Below are 17,751 nucleotides of genomic sequence, written 5' to 3' on the forward strand. Positions count from 1 at the left end.
TTCTTTAAATGCAGGTTGGCCGTGAGGATAAAACACTCAATGAGGAAATAAACGTTTCGCAGAGTACGTTGGAGCCTAACGTACACAGTGCCAATATGAATTCAACGACAAATATGAAATTAATCGTGACAACAGTAATTCCGTCCTTAATATCGAAAAACCTCAAAGTGCTGCGGAGGAATGTTTTCTTGTTATTGCTTTTATTTCTGCTTCCGTTCTTGATCATATTGTTGATGGGACAATGCATCGGGAGAAACGTCTTCGATCTGCCGGTGGCGGTGGTCAATGATGAAGACCCGCACGATCTCAGTCTAGAGTTTCTCAGGCATCTACGATCCAAAAAAATCATTCAGGTCAGTGGTCAAAGATATTTCGGTCAAATAAAACGGAAATATATTTTGTTGATCTGACGTCACAGGGCAGAGCTTTTCGAGGGTAGTTCGTTTTTCAAATGCGTTTTTAAAAATACATTCACTGCGACTCTAGCACACGTTCACAAAACCACGTCTCTGTATTGAAATACCTTTAAGATAAAAACAGGACTTCACTTATTTTGGATAAAACAGGGATTTTTAGACGACGTAATCGTCAGAAGATTACAATCCTTAGCCTTAGGTTAGTATTCTCCATTTAAGTTATTTATTAAAGTATCAGTAGAAATCAATTGGCTTTTTGTGTTTGTGTTTTGTTCACGATTTCAACATTAACGAGTACAACACGCCATTCTGAATTTTTTCGATACTTAAGTATGTATTAATTAGTGTGGAATCTCCATTACAAACGGTCGTGGCCAGTGCTATGATGGCGCAAACAATTTCAGTGGCCATTAAACAGGAGCTTTATACATCCTTTCTTACGTGCCTAATCTTAATCAAGAGTTAGTGTTAAAAGACACTCTTGAAAAAACACACATTTATTTAATTTCCTGGTGTTGCCAAAGATTTGATTAATTTTGTGAAAGAATCTTCGAAACGAATTTCGGTGTTTTAGAATATTCTCGATCCGAAAAGGAAATTGCGCTCCTTTAGTCCAACAAGATGGTCAGCTAGGCTAATAATAATCAGCCAGGCTAATACCCAAGGCACCACCTTAGGCCTAAGTCATCAAGCGACTTTTGAAGCCTTTAATTCAGGTTAGAGGTCGGGGACGGTTAATCATTATCCATGATAAAATGTAAACAAAGAAAATTACCGGTTAATATTTCGGAAAATGATTAAAAAACATGTATTATTCGGAAAATTTGAGCTTTTTATCGAAAAAAACGTCGTTTTTCCGATTAATTTTGCAAATTTATCAAAAAATTAATTAATTACTTGATCAAAACATTTTTCGAATAATTTTGAGAGCTTTATCTATTGAATAAAAGTTAACCATCCCCGACCTCTAATTCAGGTGGCCCGGTTACAATGCGTAGGAGGGTGGTGGCAAGCCCTGCATGCCACGCGATCGAGCCAACAGCTCCCTACACTAATTATTACCGTTAACCTCAACAAGTTTTTATGGTGCGTTAGAGTCGCGTCTTTGAAAGAACAGGGTATAAGGCTACTCAATTCTTGTACAATTCCTTAAAACATTTCTAAAGCAAAGTAGAAATGCTAGTATTAAGGCTTCCAGTTATTTAACAAATTAAAAAGTTTAAATTTATGTTTTGTTCTAAAACCATCCGAACAATTTTGAAACATGTCAAAATTTAAATGCAGAATTACAAAAATTTAATTTTAACTATAAAGACACAATCGAAGATCGATATTATTCTAAAATACTTTTTGGGAAATATAACCGACATGAACTTCTATAAAACAAAACGCATCAAGCGGGCTCATGCCGCAGGAAGTTATCAAAACCATTTAACACTGGGGAAGAAGACTTAACCTTAAAACCGAAAAAATTTCACAGAACATAATATTTTGAAGCAATTGACCAATTAATTTGTTGTTTGGAAGAAAGATTCGATCGATCAAGAGAGATTTGAAAAGTTCTTTATAGGTAACAAATTGTAGTTTCGGAAGATTTCGTTATGTATTTCTACGGAACGGACTTCAATAGAAATAGATCAAAACTTCAACGAGACATGTGCCTTGATGCCGCTGCTTCTGAACAAATGAAGCTTATTAAACTAATTTCTATAAATTTATCATACACTTTTTAAAACTCTTACATCCCAAAAGTGTTTTTTAAAGTTAGTTGTGGAGCCGTGATGTGGTCTACATATCTCGACTTGGTGGTAATTTCACCTCCAGCCTTGCGAAGGTTTCTGATTCATTTTAATTAATTATATGTATACTTTTCTCGTAAATGATATGTTATAATATACACCGGCGCAAAAAACTAGTTAGTGGTTATATTTCGTTGAATAATACTATACATTGAATACAAAATACGTTGACAAACATTATTAGAGTTAGCTATCTTTGCTTTATTTTTAAATGGTTATTATTTATTAATACATATAACCTCAAGTGGATTTCTAGATGGTCTTGTGTAAGGCTGGTTTTTCACAGGACCAAAATTCTGCGACGATGTGCGTTGGTTTCCACTAGCGTCCGCAGCAGCGCATAACTCAATTTTCGGGCGTACAAACATTATGACGAGCGTTAATAAAAGGCACTATGACGCGGGCTAGTGGAAACCCCACTATAGGCCTAAATGTAATTTTTTTGCGTCGACGGGAAAATCTTGTATTAGGCCTGACGGAGATTTCTTTTCGCCATCGAGTTGTTTTTGGCACTTTTAAAAATTTCTAAAGTCGAACACAATTTACTTGGTATGATTCGAGTATCGATTGCATTTGATTATTTCCCGAGCCAGAATCTGGTAAACAAACAAACGAAATAGTTTCATTGATTCGGTGATCCCGACTTGGCTCTGAAGATAGTTTTATTGAATCGTCTGTTTTTAATAAACGAACATTTTATTTTATTAATCGTTGAATTGCTAAATTTGATCTTATCACTTCAATGCACTTGAAGTCGTTGAGGTTCTATGCTGGAGCCGCCATTTTTTGCTTCAATATTGTTTTGATTTTCAGAAACATAAATATCAAACATGGCTCTGTTCAACAACTAAAATCGTAAAATAATCTGATACTTCTGATTGCTTTACCGTTGGGTCCGATTGGTTAGGCCTATCGGGGCGTAAATAATTTTTGAACGCAAAAACGCTCAAAACCTGTTTAAATTAAATCAAACAAAATGGCGGCAAACAGATATTTTCTACGTTCGTGTGACCTTTATGATACATATCAGAAAAACCTACTCGTAGAACAGGTTAATTTGATAGCTTTCCGAACCGGAAGAAGCAAAAATCGTCCAACAACTGTTACTGTGTTTCTGATAAATAATCGGAAATTAATCAGAAGGTTGTTGAACGCAGCTAATATTATAAAGTTTTAAATTGATGACAGTTATACACGTGTGGAAAATTAAGATTATGGAAAGGTTATTTAAAAAAGATGTTTTATTAGTGTTCAATACAAATTAATTCTTCGATATTTCGTTTCAGTATAATTACCCAAATATGTCAAGTGCCGTCGATTCCGTAAAAACAGGCCACAGTAAGATGGTGCTGCATATTCCCGAAGACTTCACCATTTGCTTTCGTAATCGTGTTGAACTGGGATCCTTCGTCAATGATGCTATCATAAAGTGCTCCAACATTTATCTACACGCCGATACCACTAGTAAGTATTATCAAAAAGAAAACACTTTCCATAATTAAAAATACGTACCGGGAAACTAGCGAATGGCGGGTCACGTAATTCTGGTCACGGTCGTTTGATATAACACGCGTGTGTATTAATCGCTTTTAAATTTATATTTAATTTTGTACCCGGCCACCTCGAAGGCATATTCAGATGAAGAACCTCGTTTTTATTCTAATAAATTTAACGGTCTCCTTCTTATGGCTTTATAGGCAAGATAGTATTATCTTTAAATGTCCGTTTTGTTTTCAGATTGAAAGCAATTAAGAGATACAAAACGACAACCATATTAATGTTTGTCAGAATATTATTTATTATTAAATGTCGTTGAAAAATAATCATAAGCTAAGCTAATACCCAAGGCACCACAATAGGCCCAATTAGTGCTCGGAATTACGAACAAGATGAATATAGATAAACCGTATAAATTTCGATAATTTGTTTATTGGATAAGCATCCATGAATAAAGTGCACCTACCTTTAACTTTGGATTATCAAACAAATGAATAACGGATAAACGCTTTATCCATTGTCGAAACAGATAGTATCCAATTTATTCGTTTAGATGAGAGGTCATAACATTTTAGGAATGGATAAAATGACTACGGGGGGTTATCCACAGATACGTATTTACGTATAAAGAACGTGGCGTATAAATATTTTTTTTTAACCAAAAACAATTCCAAACTGAAAAATAACTTATCTATCAGATAAGTCTATTTTATTATTTATTCATATTTTTTTATCTATTGAACATACAGTTTTGTACCTTTTTTAAGTTACTATCTATTAAATTATGTTTACTTCATTGCAAGATTATCCGCGGATAAAGAACAAAGGTCTCATTCTTACATTTTTCGATTCAAGTTGCCAGTTGCAAAATGTTCCCGCCAGATTTGGCTAATTTAAAAGTATGACGCGAAAAATAAATTGTAGGTCCTTGGATAAGAGACATAATTTTGGGGTATGGGGAATTGTAACTTTTGAAATTTAATTGCTCTTAAACTTTTTCAATAAGTTAATTTCGAGAGTCATTGGGTGAGTTTTATTTCTCATGTGAAGCGAAGATTGACTACCCCGACGTAAACACGTAGTCTGGTCCGTGACCCGTCGTCTCACCCGCACTCGTCTATGGTTAATGGCATAAGTTAATGATACCTCTAAGTAGACCAATGGCTATGCTGCCTATGGCGGATATGCTTGTCCAAATCGACCTATGTCTCTCCGTACTGCGTATCAAAGTAGCCTTAACATGCACTTGGAACTTCCGAAGCTGACGTTTCTTTAATCCCGTTTGGTGCAAAGCTAGCTTGAACTTCCCCAAAAGAGATAAATTTCGGTATTCCCTTAGAAAATTCGTTCCCCCCACAGAGGCAAAAGAACGTTTTTTTTTGCAATTGGTTTATTTATCTCAGCCCAATATAGTTTCATTCTCGACCGCACAGCGGCGCTGGGTCCGAGATATTTTTCAAATCTTTCATTTTCGCGGGAATCGGAGAGACAACATTTGACATCACATTTTCTGGACAAATATTCCACCTTGAAAAGGCTTATTTGTCTACTTAGAGGTATCATTAACTTATGTTAATGGTTGAGGACGGAACGGAACACGTTTTGACGGAGGGGAAATGAGTCTTAAAAATGACTTCTTAAGGGTAGGATTCCAAAGCGGACTCGGGGAGGGCCGGGTCGGGTATAAAAAGACCGATTCAATTGGGGGCCCGACTCGTCTCTATACCGTAGCTACGCCACTACATGTAGGCAATCGTGAAGTCAGGTTTTTTAAGTGATTAAATCATTGTACAATTCTTTCCCTCGCCACTTGTCGTTGACCACTATCAAGTTAATACTTACTTCTGTTGATTTAGGATCATTGAAGTGTTCCAGATGCTTCTTTCGAATGTGATATTTGAATTTCCCAGTGCTAAAGCCCGATTTTGCTCCCTCGCTATATAATATGACGTGCTTTGCTTAGTTAAAAAAAGGTATTTAGGTTTTCTCAATATATTACCACTTAGGAAAGTCTTATCAAAAGTTAATTATATTTGTCACTCTTCTTATTGAAGAAATTAATTTACACCGCTCGACTCTCGTCTCGAGGCAGATTTCAATGGGCCTAAGCCCACACGTGACCACCAACACTTTGGAAACATACACCGTGACACTTCACAGTTTAAAACGTTTTGCCTGTATTCTTTGGGGTTTATTCGTGAGCCGTGGGCTTTGAGCGAGAATGCCATTTTAAGTATAATAAGAATAATAAAGTTACTGCGTAGCTGCTACTATAGACACTGCTATAAAATACTAATTATGTGATTATTTACTTTTGTGTATATAGAAGCAAAAGGTTTGGACGGATTTTACACGAGTCAGGGAGGCTCAAAAAGGTTTATCTGGCAAATCTTCTAACCTAGTTCTTTAGCTATAATTGGTTAATTTTAGATTCAAATCCAACTCATTTCACGGTTTTTTACAAACCATTGTCAATAGTGAATGAACTATATATCTTTGATTATATGAAAAGATCAGTTAGAACTGGCTATATTTCGAAACACAATCTTCACGTGGGCTACCTCAGCTAAACTTTGAAAATTGACTTTACGAGTGTTGCTTTAGAAAATATCAAGCCAATAAGACTGAGCATAAGCAGAAATTTTAAAACCAGAGAAGAAATGCATTTTAAGTTCGCAAGTCCTACTTGAAGTAGAGCTATGCTCTATTTGTGAAGTGTTTGGTCTGTTTAGCATGGAATTTATGTCGGTTGATGCCCAATTTTCCTTTTATTCAAAAGGTACGCGAGACAGCCAGTGCCCAAGTTATGGCACCAAAAACTGTTTGACCTTTTTCTCAACGAACAAAGTTGCATTTTAAGAATTTTTAACGCAAAAATGGCGCCATTCAAGCTATTTGTCCCGGACGCCAGAAACATTCGCAACGCCACTGGATTGAGGCATCAGCTTCTATTTAATAACTAAAAAATATTTTAAGCAAGGTTAATACAATATCTCCCCACCGTAATGTCTAAGGTCATTTTACAGCTTTGCGCCCGATATAAGCGGCCCGAAATAGAGCCCAAGCCGTAGTCGGGATCCCATCCATTCCCTTGACATGCCAGTCTGAGTTTGTAGGGTTCCGGCCCGCATTGAAAACAGCCCGTGGGCCTAGTACCGTACACCGGAACATGTCCATTTATGTTTGTAAGGAACCTGTCCGCACCCACTGTTTTGGTAAAAATTGAAGACCTAAGCCGATACCTGCGCACGTACTATCAACCCGCACTAACTAATATTCCGAAACTCATTTCGGAAAATCATGAATAACTAGCGATGGGGGACCCGAGCGTATATGTTGTGATTACTAAACGTCAGCGTTTAAAAATATATTATTTCGCACAGGAACAGTGACACCGTTTCCAAACACTTTCGTCGGCTGATTGTTAAAATGCAAGTTCTGGCGGTGAATATAGAAAATAGCGAAAGTGAAACTAGGCACGTTTCCTTTTGTGGCGTTTTAAACAAATAAAATTTTTGAAGGAAGGGCTCAAAAAGAGGTTCTATTTCAGTGGCGTAGCACTGATTAGATTTGCCCGTGGCAAATATTTCTTTTGGGCCCATATACGTAGATACGACCCAATAGACCCCGACATTTTCCGCCCAGGCCACCCTTTTGCTACGCCACTGTTGTATTTAATAACCATCTTTGAGAGTTCAACATGGATATCGGCCATTGCGATATCATTATAGCTGGTTGTCCCTGTACGAAGCACTTTAATAAGTCCATGGTCTCAGTACAGAGCGATGTATACCATTCTCATATGAATTGTATAATTTTACTTTTACTTAATCCGCGCAGTAGAGGCATTGAGCCACTTTGTATTTTGAACTACCTTCTTCGGACGATCTAAGCGACACTTTATGTTTCCACACGTCTCTTCGCAGTCTAGAAGTGCCTGCCATGGTTCCGTTTGCGAAAAGAAACCAAACCGTCCGTTTCGGAGTTGAGTTTACGAGTGAATTCTTCCAAACTACGTGACCGCCTCCGTAACAAATAATCGGATAAAACCAATAGATTAACCGATTCAATATTCATTTGAAAAAACAAAGTACACATTACGAAACGAATTAGATAAAGTTTTTTTGTTTGAAACTGAAAGGATATGTCTACTTTATTTATTGGATAATTTATCCAACGAGTAATATTTTTTTTAAGATAGACTTCCTAATCAGATAAGCTTAGTCGATGTTCATTTAGATTTATCCATGGATAACGGAACTGTGAACATACTCCACACTTTATTTATATTATTTGAACGTTTTATAGATAAGAGGGGCCAAAGGTTAAACGTATAAAATTACACGTTTTGATATCGTTTTCGTTTTATCTGAATTGGTAGATAATAAGAATGTCTATTTTCTTCAAAATGGATAAACCCATGAATATTAAAATAGACCTTATCTAATGGGTAAAAATTACACGAATTCCGAGCACTAGGCCCAAGTCATCTAGCGACTTATAATGCCTTTAAACAAGTGGCCGGGTTACAATGCGTAGGAGGGTGGTGGCAAGCCCTTCACGCCACGCGAGCCGACAGTTCCCTATACAAGCTATTATCGTTAAAGATATCACAGTCATCTATTTTCGCTACCTGAGAGCCAAAGTCAAGCAATTCTTATAACCCATTTTTAAGAAAAAATTTAATTTTGTTTTAAATCTCTCGATTAATTACTAAGGTAAAATAATAACAAAAAATAAAAACAAGGAGTTTCAAACGTAAAAATTAAGTTATTAGTTTAATGTAAAGACAGTTGAGGATTCTTATTTTGAATTTTATTCAAAAGTCACTTATCTCAACTTGCTTTAATTTTAGTCTCATGTAGCTATTCTCAAAATTTTGAAATACGGACAATAAATTAACATTGATATAGAATAAACATATTCGAATTATACTTTTGAAATAGAGGGTGTTTTTCAAATATAATCGCTATAAAATTTTTATTTTTATGGTAAGTAACTAATACTGGGGGACATGGTTTTCTGAAAACTCATCAATCTCTGAAGATTTTTCACAATTTTCAAAATACTATTTTTCAATATACTAGGTGCTAGGTAAATTTTGCCAATGAGAAAGCTGTAGAGCGTCATCGAAAACGTACGAATATCTTTAGTTCGTTGAAAAAAGAGAACCGTTTCATTGAAAAGCACGACTTAAAAAATTGACAAGGTGGGCAAGCCAAAATACACTTTAAATTCTCTTCGATTCACATGTTTACTATGATTGGTTAAATCATTCTTTCAATCTCCTTTTTCGGTAGTCACTTAGTTTTTTTTTACAAAAATAATTTTTGTATTTTTATTGGTTTCGTGGTTTTATTTTTCTTAAAACAAATCTTCCTTTAGAATTGGTGCTGGAAAGTAAATTCATGTTATAATTGAAGAAACTGGCAATAATATTTAATTTTATTGTTTATTGGAAAATCGTTCATTTACAATTTTTTACTTCATGTTACAACAATCTTTCAATTATCTGTTAAGTTAAATTCAGTTTTTCACTCGAAGATCTATTTGGTCCGAGTTTCGCGTCTTTTTGTTCGCTCGAAGACCTATCGGTACGAGCTATTAGTAAGTTTTTAAATTTCTTAAAATTTGTAGGGTTTAGCTTTATTATCCCTTATCATAATGGACTTATCTACTTATTCGCTAATTATATAATCTTTTTCAATTATCTGCCCATCGGCTGCCACACAGGCTTGAGCTCAAACAATCAATTTATCAAACGTACGTTCAATCATTTATGGCGCTTGTTCACGACAAGCATTTATAATTCATTGACGAAGTTCCTCTTGGCTTTGAAGCGGAATTGGGTAAGCCCTTTCTTCGACAAATCCTTGAAGGAAAAAATCCAGTGGCGTAAGATCTGGGGACCTTGGTTGCCAATGAACGGCACCGTTTCTGCAGATCCAACAACATTTACATTTATCAGAAGTTAATAAATTATCAACATTGACATTTATCAGAAGTTAATAAATTATCAACATTTACATTTATCAGAAGTTAATAAATTATCAACATTTACATTTATCAGAAGTTAATAAATTTATCAACATTTACATTTATCAGAAGTTAATAAATTTATCAACATTTACATTTGTCAGAAGTTAATAAATTTATCAACATTTACATTTATCAGAAGTTAATAAATTTATCAACATTTACATTTATCAGAAGTTAATAAATTTATCAACATTTACATTTGTCAGAAGTTAATAAATTTATCAACATTTACATTTATCAGAAGTTAATAAATTTATCAACATTTACATTTATCAGAAGTTAATAAATTTATCAACATTTACATTTGTCAGAAGTTAATAAATTTATCAACATTTACATTTATCAGAAGTTAATAAATTTATCAACATTTACATTTATCAGAAGTTAATAAATTTGTCAACATTTACATTTATCAGAAGTTAATAAATTTATCAACATTTACATTTATCAGAAGTTAATAAATTTATCAACATTTACATTTATCAGAAGTTAATAAATTTATCAACATTTACATTTATCAGAAGTTAATAAATTTATCAACATTTACATTTATCAGAAGTTAATAAATTTATCAACATTTACATTTATCAGAAGTTAATAAATTTATCAACATTTACATTTATCAGAAGTTAATAAATTTATCAACATTTACATTTATCAGAAGTTAATAAATTTATCAACATTTACATTTATCAGCATTTACATTTATCAGAAGTTAATAAATTTATCAACATTTACATTTATCAGAAGTTAATAAATTTATCAACATTTACATTTATCAGAAGTTAATAAATTTATCAACATTTACATTTATCAGAAGTTAATAAATTTATCAACATTTACATTTATCAGAAGTTAATAAATTTATCAACATTTACATTTATCAGAAGTTAATAAATTTATCAACATTTACATTTATCAGAAGTTAATAAATTTATCAACATTTACATTTATCAGAAGTTAATAAATTTATCAACATTTACATTTATCAGAAGTTAATAAATTTGTCAACATTTACATTTATCAGAAGTTAATAAATTTATCAACATTTACATTTATCAGAAGTTAATAAATTTATCAACATTTACATTTATCAGAAGTTAATAAATTTATCAACATTTACATTTATCAGCATTTACATTTATCAGAAGTTTATAAATTTATCAACATTTACATTTATCAGAAGTTAATAAATTTATCAACATTTACATTTATCAGAAGTTAATAAATTTATCAACATTTACATTTATCAGAAGTTAATAAATTTATCAACATTTACATTTATCAGAAGTTAATAAATTTGTCAACATTTACATTTATCAGAAGTTAATAAATTTATCAACATTTACATTTATCAGAAGTTAATAAATTTATCAACATTTACATTTATCAGAAGTTAATAAATTTATCAACATTTACATTTATCAGCATTTACATTTATCAGAAGTTTATAAATTTATCAACATTTACATTTATCAGAAGTTAATAAATTTATCAACATTTACATTTATCAGAAGTTAATAAATTTATCAACATTTACATTTATCAGAAGTTAATAAATTTATCAACATTTACATTTATCAGAAGTTAATAAATTTATCAACATTTACATTGATCAGAAGTTAATAAATTTATCAACATTTACATTTATCAGAAGTTTATAAATTTATCAACATTTACATTTATCAGAAGTTAATAAATTTGTCAACATTTACATTTATCAGAAGTTAATAAATTTATCAACATTTACATTTATCAGAAGTTAATAAATTTATCAACATTTACATTTATCAGAAGTTAATAAATTTATCAACATTTACATTTATCAGAAGTTAATAAATTTATCAACATTTACATTGATCAGAAGTTAATAAATTTATCAACATTTACATTTATCAGAAGTTTATAAATTTATCAACATTTACATTTATCAGAAGTTAATAAATTTGTCAACATTTACATTTATCAGAAGTTAATAAATTTATCAACATTTACATTTATCAGAAGTTAATAAATTTATCAACATTTACATTTATCAGAAGTTAATAAATTTATCAACATTTACATTTATCAGCATTTACATTTATCAGAAGTTTATAAATTTATCAACATTTACATTTATCAGAAGTTAATAAATTTATCAACATTTACATTTATCAGAAGTTAATAAATTTATCAACATTTACATTTATCAGAAGTTAATAAATTTATCAACATTTACATTTATCAGAAGTTAATAAATTTGTCAACATTTACATTTATCAGAAGTTAATAAATTTATCAACATTTACATTTATCAGAAGTTAATAAATTTATCAACATTTACATTTATCAGAAGTTAATAAATTTATCAACATTTACATTTATCAGCATTTACATTTATCAGAAGTTTATAAATTTATCAACATTTACATTTATCAGAAGTTAATAAATTTATCAACATTTACATTTATCAGAAGTTAATAAATTTATCAACATTTACATTTATCAGAAGTTAATAAATTTATCAACATTTACATTTATCAGAAGTTAATAAATTTATCAACGCTCAGGCAACTCGCGATTTAGGGAATTGTTCGGGCCTCTTTGATAATGAGGCGGGGTACCGTCTTGTTGAAATGAACGTCATCGCTTTCTTCTACAAATTTGTTCAGTAAGAATTGCAAGTAGTTCTGACTGTTGAGAATTCGTTTGGGCTGTGCGAGTAGTGGTTTAGGCAATCGAGTCAGGTATCCATTACGAAATTTTTTTCATCGAGTATTCGAGTCGAGTAATATGGAAGTCGAGTCGAGTAATTGAATCCTTGATTAAGGGGGCATTTTCTCTTATTCGAGTGAAGTAATTGAGAAAAACCCTCGAGTAATATTTTTAACGAGTTGTGTTATCGAGTACTTGATAAGGAGCTGGTTTTAATCAAGCAATTAGGAAATTAAATTAAAAATAAGTATAAACTAACTTTGAATGTTGAAAAAGATTCCATTAATTTAAATGAACCACAGTTTCCACAACTTTGGTATCCTTATAATGGCTAGTTGGATATAAAGGACTAGTATACTAGGCTACTGACCTAATTAAAGTAATTAATTATAAATGTTAATCTTTAGATCCTTAATTATAAATGTTAATCTTTAGATCCTTAATTATAAATGTTAATCTTTAGATCCTTAATTATAAATGTTAATCTTTAGATCCTTAATTATAAATGTTAATCTTTAGATCCTTAATTATAAATGTTAATCTTTAGATCCTTAATTATAAATGTTAATCTTTAGATCCTTAATTATAAATGTTAATCTTTAGATCCTTAATTATAAATGTTAATCTTTAGATCCTTAATTATAAATGTTAATCTTTAGATCCTTAATTATAAATGTTAATCTTTAGATCCTTAATTATAAATGTTAATCTTTAGATCCTTAATTATAAATGTTAATCTTTAGATCCTTAATTATAAATGTTAATCTTTATATCCATGGTAATTTACAATTTATTTAAAAATTATATAAAAGGACTGCTACTTCATGGATTTTACAAGGAATTTTAATATCAAAATTTAAAATAAATTGTGAGCTTTCGGACCGTGGGCCTTCGTCAGCCAGTATACGATATTAAAATGCTTTTTAAATCCCTATATATATATTTTTAAATAAATAGTAATTTATAGTAAAATAACAATACAATAAACATCTGTCCGTATATTGCTACGGAAGTTAAGACTCCTGAGTCCTAACGCCGCCCGACATCAAAAGTTGTGAAGAGACATCAAAGTGACACTCCAAACCAAAATCAAAACTTAATAACATTTGTTGGAGAAAAACAGTGATCCATCTCCAAGGTCCTTCAAAGCATTTGTTGTTTGTACGTCTTGTAGGTACCGTTTATTGTCGCCACCCCAAATAGATGCAAAAACTCCTCTTTGTACTTAGATCAACTTATTCGAGTTATCAAGTACCCGACTATGCAATGTTTTGATACTCGATAATTGACGAGTATTTTCCAATTCCTCATTCGTGGTCGAGTTCAAGTACTCAACCTCAAAAAAATAATCGATGATGTTCCAGTACTCGCACAGCCCTGGAATTCGAGGTAAAAACACTGTACGAATAAGGCGATTTCCAAAGAGTCAAACTGCACTTGGGGACGGTCTGAAATTGCCCAGTGAGGGTTTTCCTATCCTGATGATTATTTTGATGATTGAAATTGAAAATTCGTCGGTGACCAAAAGTTGCGGATAAATAACTGAGAGTAGTATGCAGCCAAGTATGCAAGTACAATGTTCTGAAAGTCAAAATCACGTTTTCCCAAAAACACGACACCTAGGTTGCGCAATACTATAACGCTCGAAATCATTAACCGGTCGCAATAATGTACTTACTGATGGTCTCATATTTGCATGCTGTTTTGCAAAAATATCTCAAACCCTGGTTAGATTTCATCTGCCCTCTCCCTAATACAGGGCAACGTTTAAAATATGGGTTAAGACACCCTACTCTGATAAATTCTTATTAAAAGTATGCCACCGCATAGAAATTAAAGATTTTTTCAGTTAAAAATTGGTTTTCTTTCATCGATCTAACGTTATAAGTAGTTTCTCGATGACGCTCTACAACTTTGTCTTTGGCAAATTGAGTGGTGAAATATAATTTTTTTTTAAATTTTTAGAAATAGATCAAAACGATAGAAATTTCAATATTCTAGCAATTATATTGACTTATGGAGCAAAGCAAAACCGCCTGTATATGAACTTAGCTATGTACTAGAAACCTTTCTGTCAATTTTCAATACAGTTGCACTATTATAAACTGAAAAATATACTTCTTTCCGGGCCTCAATTGGAAGTTTTATTTGCTATGTAATATATATTTCTGACGTGTTTGTCTTTTTTCAGATCAGATAATCACTTTGCAATTGTTCTACATGACTTTGAAGTCATATCAAAACTTTCAAATGGAGTTCATTAAGAACTATTATGATGCTTCACCTTTGATCGCTACTGCGCCTCTTTCGGTACGATAACATAAACTACTATTTATCTCTTAAACAAGGATCCTTTATAACAGGATTAGTAGCGAGGGAGACAAATAATATTTTGATTCTGTAAAGTACGAATTCCATCGCTGGCGGTATTGGAAACAAAACAGATCCGTTTTAGAGGTTCGCCATAGTTCTGCGGAATATTTTTCAAAAACTACATTTACGACTCGTTACTTATCTTTCTATTTGGAATCCTACGTTCCTTATCCTATCGAGCTGATATCAAACTTAACGAATTGTTTTAAATCTTACACTTAAATCAGTTTCGGGAGACGATCTACGGAAGTGAAGACAGTGAATTCATAGATTACATGACTTCTTCGGTCTTGCTGGTTTTTGTACACTTTTTGTCCATGGCCTTAACAGGGATCACGTTACTGATGGAGAAACACGGCGGGGTATTGGACAGATTCCAAGTGTGCCAAGTTAGCAAGACTCAAGTATTCGTAGCTCAACTGCTGACCAACCTGATCGTCGTCGCCATTCAAGTGGTCATCATGCTGGGGACTCAGTTTTCCCTATTCGACACAGTTCTCAAAGGAAGCCTGATCTTAGTCGTGACGCATTTGTTTCTTCAAGGCTTCTGCGGAATCATGTTCGGTCAGCACTCGAGGTGAAGGCCTTGTATTCGCGGTATAATTTGCTGATGTATCTGTTTTACAGGGCTTTTCATATCGGCTATTGCTACAACTACGAATGGCGGGATTCTCGCTGGAATAGGGGCGTTCCTCCCAACTTTAATTCTCAGTGGTGAGTGATAAAAGCCGTATTTAAGGGTTCCACTAGCCAATTTAATTTCGCGTTACGTCCACTAACGAAGAATGCATATAATGTAATGTTTAAAGGTGGATGAGGAGAGAGTGGTGTTTAATTAATGACCCTTTAATTTACGATTCATAAATGTTGCATAAAATACAAATGTATATTATAATATAATGTATAATAAAAATAAACAATGATTTATTTTAAAATTAAGAAGGTTTCTGGGAACAGATGGTTTGCAAGTCAGTGCGTATCTTATAGGGTTATTAGTTACAACTATAAGATTTATTTTCATGCGGGCAAATCGAGTGGTCGAAACTTAACAAATTTTGCGTACTTGATTTTAACTCTTGAGAAGATTTTGGGCGGTTTTTTTTCAATTGATCCTTCCTTTAAACGCCAATCAAATCTCATTGCTTACTTTTAACGCGATTGAAATACACGAGAGTGGCGTTTTCACTTCACCCCTTTTATTATGTTAAACTAAAAACATTCTTGATATTTATGTTTGTGTCGTAGAAAAACTATTGCATTTTAAGTTATTGTTACAGTAGAGGCCTCTTATTTTTGCAAAGTATCTAGAATATTTTTTATTCTTTTATTTAATATTTAATTAGTTATAACGTATTAAAGCAAATCCCAAAAATAAAGAAACTGGATAATCAATCATTAAATATTCGTTTTTTAATCACCAAAACTATTTAAAGCAACAAACCCGAGGAATGTTCACCGGGAAATTGTAACAATGCAATAATTTAAAATTAATTGAATTAATATGATACAAGAATAATATCAATAACACTTATTAATGAGCTAAATAGATGATGGTGATCTTAAAATAAATAACAAAACAAAACTAGGCTGAGCTGGGGTTATTTTTGTTTTATCACAGGGATGTATTTGTATAATGAAAATTAATTTTTGTTATTACGTAGTCCAATGGTAGTGGCGTTGGGACGGTAACCCAAAGGTCGTAGTTTCGATTCCTACCCGAGGTGATATGATTTTTCTCAATCACTCTGGTATGGCAACACACGCAGAGGTATTCCTTGGTTTAAATGAAACTTCTGATGTATTTGTATATTGCATGGGTCGGTGGAGTGATTTTGAGCTAGATTTCGAATATAACCAGATATAATATGTTTTTCATTTAAAGAATGCTTACATCTAAATGAGGGAATACTTCACCCAAATAACAATTAATGTGAGTTTAATAGAAGCTTAAATAAACCTGTTCAACTATTTGCCTAGAAATAGTAATACAGATACATACTTGTGAAAGCGTTATGTATTTGAAAGCTTAATATTTATAGAAGTGCTCGTGCGATTTCGCACTCGTCTCCTGAAAAAAAAAATACGTGCGCCATCAACTTTAGCCTTACAAATAAAACTAACATAAACAAGTGACCATTTTATTTAGTTAGAGGTATTTATTGAAGCGCCTATTGGGTATTAACAAAAGGAAATGAACCGAAGCATGTTGGAGGCGTTATCCTTATGAAGTTACATTTTAATCTCGAATTTGAAATTTTGCGCGCTCCTAGGCCGAAAAAAAAAGTTTTTGTTTTAATGAAACCGTTTTTTACACATAGAAATAGCTATACCCACAATTCCCAAACGCAATTTATCGCGTCAAAAGACGGGGATGGAAATTAGCTTTTATTTTACTCGATTTTCTCATCATTTTCATAGGGATAACGCCCTCCGATTCTGAGTGCAATTTCGATAACTTCGGTTCATTTATTTCTGGTATTAATATATTTCAGGATTCATGTGGCCGATAGAAGGAATGCCGACGGCCTTGAGGCTGTTCGCCCGTTTGGTACCGATCACTCAAACCAACGAAGGCCTGCGCTCCGTCCTTCTTCGAGGCTGGGGACTCGGCCATTTCCAAGTTCAGATGGGACTTCTGAGCGTCGTTCTTTGGTCGACCTTTTTCTTGGTAGTCGCGCTACTTTTCTTCCGATATCAAAAATGATCGTTCTATCGAAACTTAATTGCTAGGATTATTTGGCATTTTTAAATCGGAACAAAAATTGGGTTTTAATAATCAGTTCGCGTTAATTTTTATGCCATAAAGTGACAAAAACATTCTATGTAATTTAGGATATTTAAAGAATGAGATGATATTTAGACTTTCGAAGAAATTTAAACGTTTTGAAAGGTTCTTGCTAGGGTTAAACTACCCCTAAAAAATTTGTTGT

General features: G+C 32.6%; 1 protein-coding gene across 1 annotated transcript; it reads left to right on the forward strand.

Annotated features, from left to right (window-relative positions):
• Window positions 1-233: 233 nt before the first annotated feature.
• On the forward strand, window positions 234-17,525 carry LOC149949830 (ABC transporter G family member 20-like). The gene is made up of 6 exons (XM_090169514.1): window positions 234-353; window positions 3,502-3,679; window positions 14,640-14,758; window positions 15,049-15,385; window positions 15,449-15,535; window positions 17,314-17,525. Exons 1-6 carry the CDS (start codon window positions 234-236, stop codon window positions 17,523-17,525), a joined length of 1,053 nt encoding a protein of 350 aa, XP_090025640.1.
• The last annotated feature ends 226 nt before the right edge of the window (window positions 17,526-17,751 follow it).

Source organism: Leiobunum rupestre, chromosome 3 (genome assembly GCF_980474605.1).
Source record: "Leiobunum rupestre chromosome 3, qqLeiRupe1.1.hap1, whole genome shotgun sequence".
Lineage (NCBI taxonomy): Eukaryota > Metazoa > Arthropoda > Arachnida > Opiliones > Sclerosomatidae > Leiobunum > Leiobunum rupestre.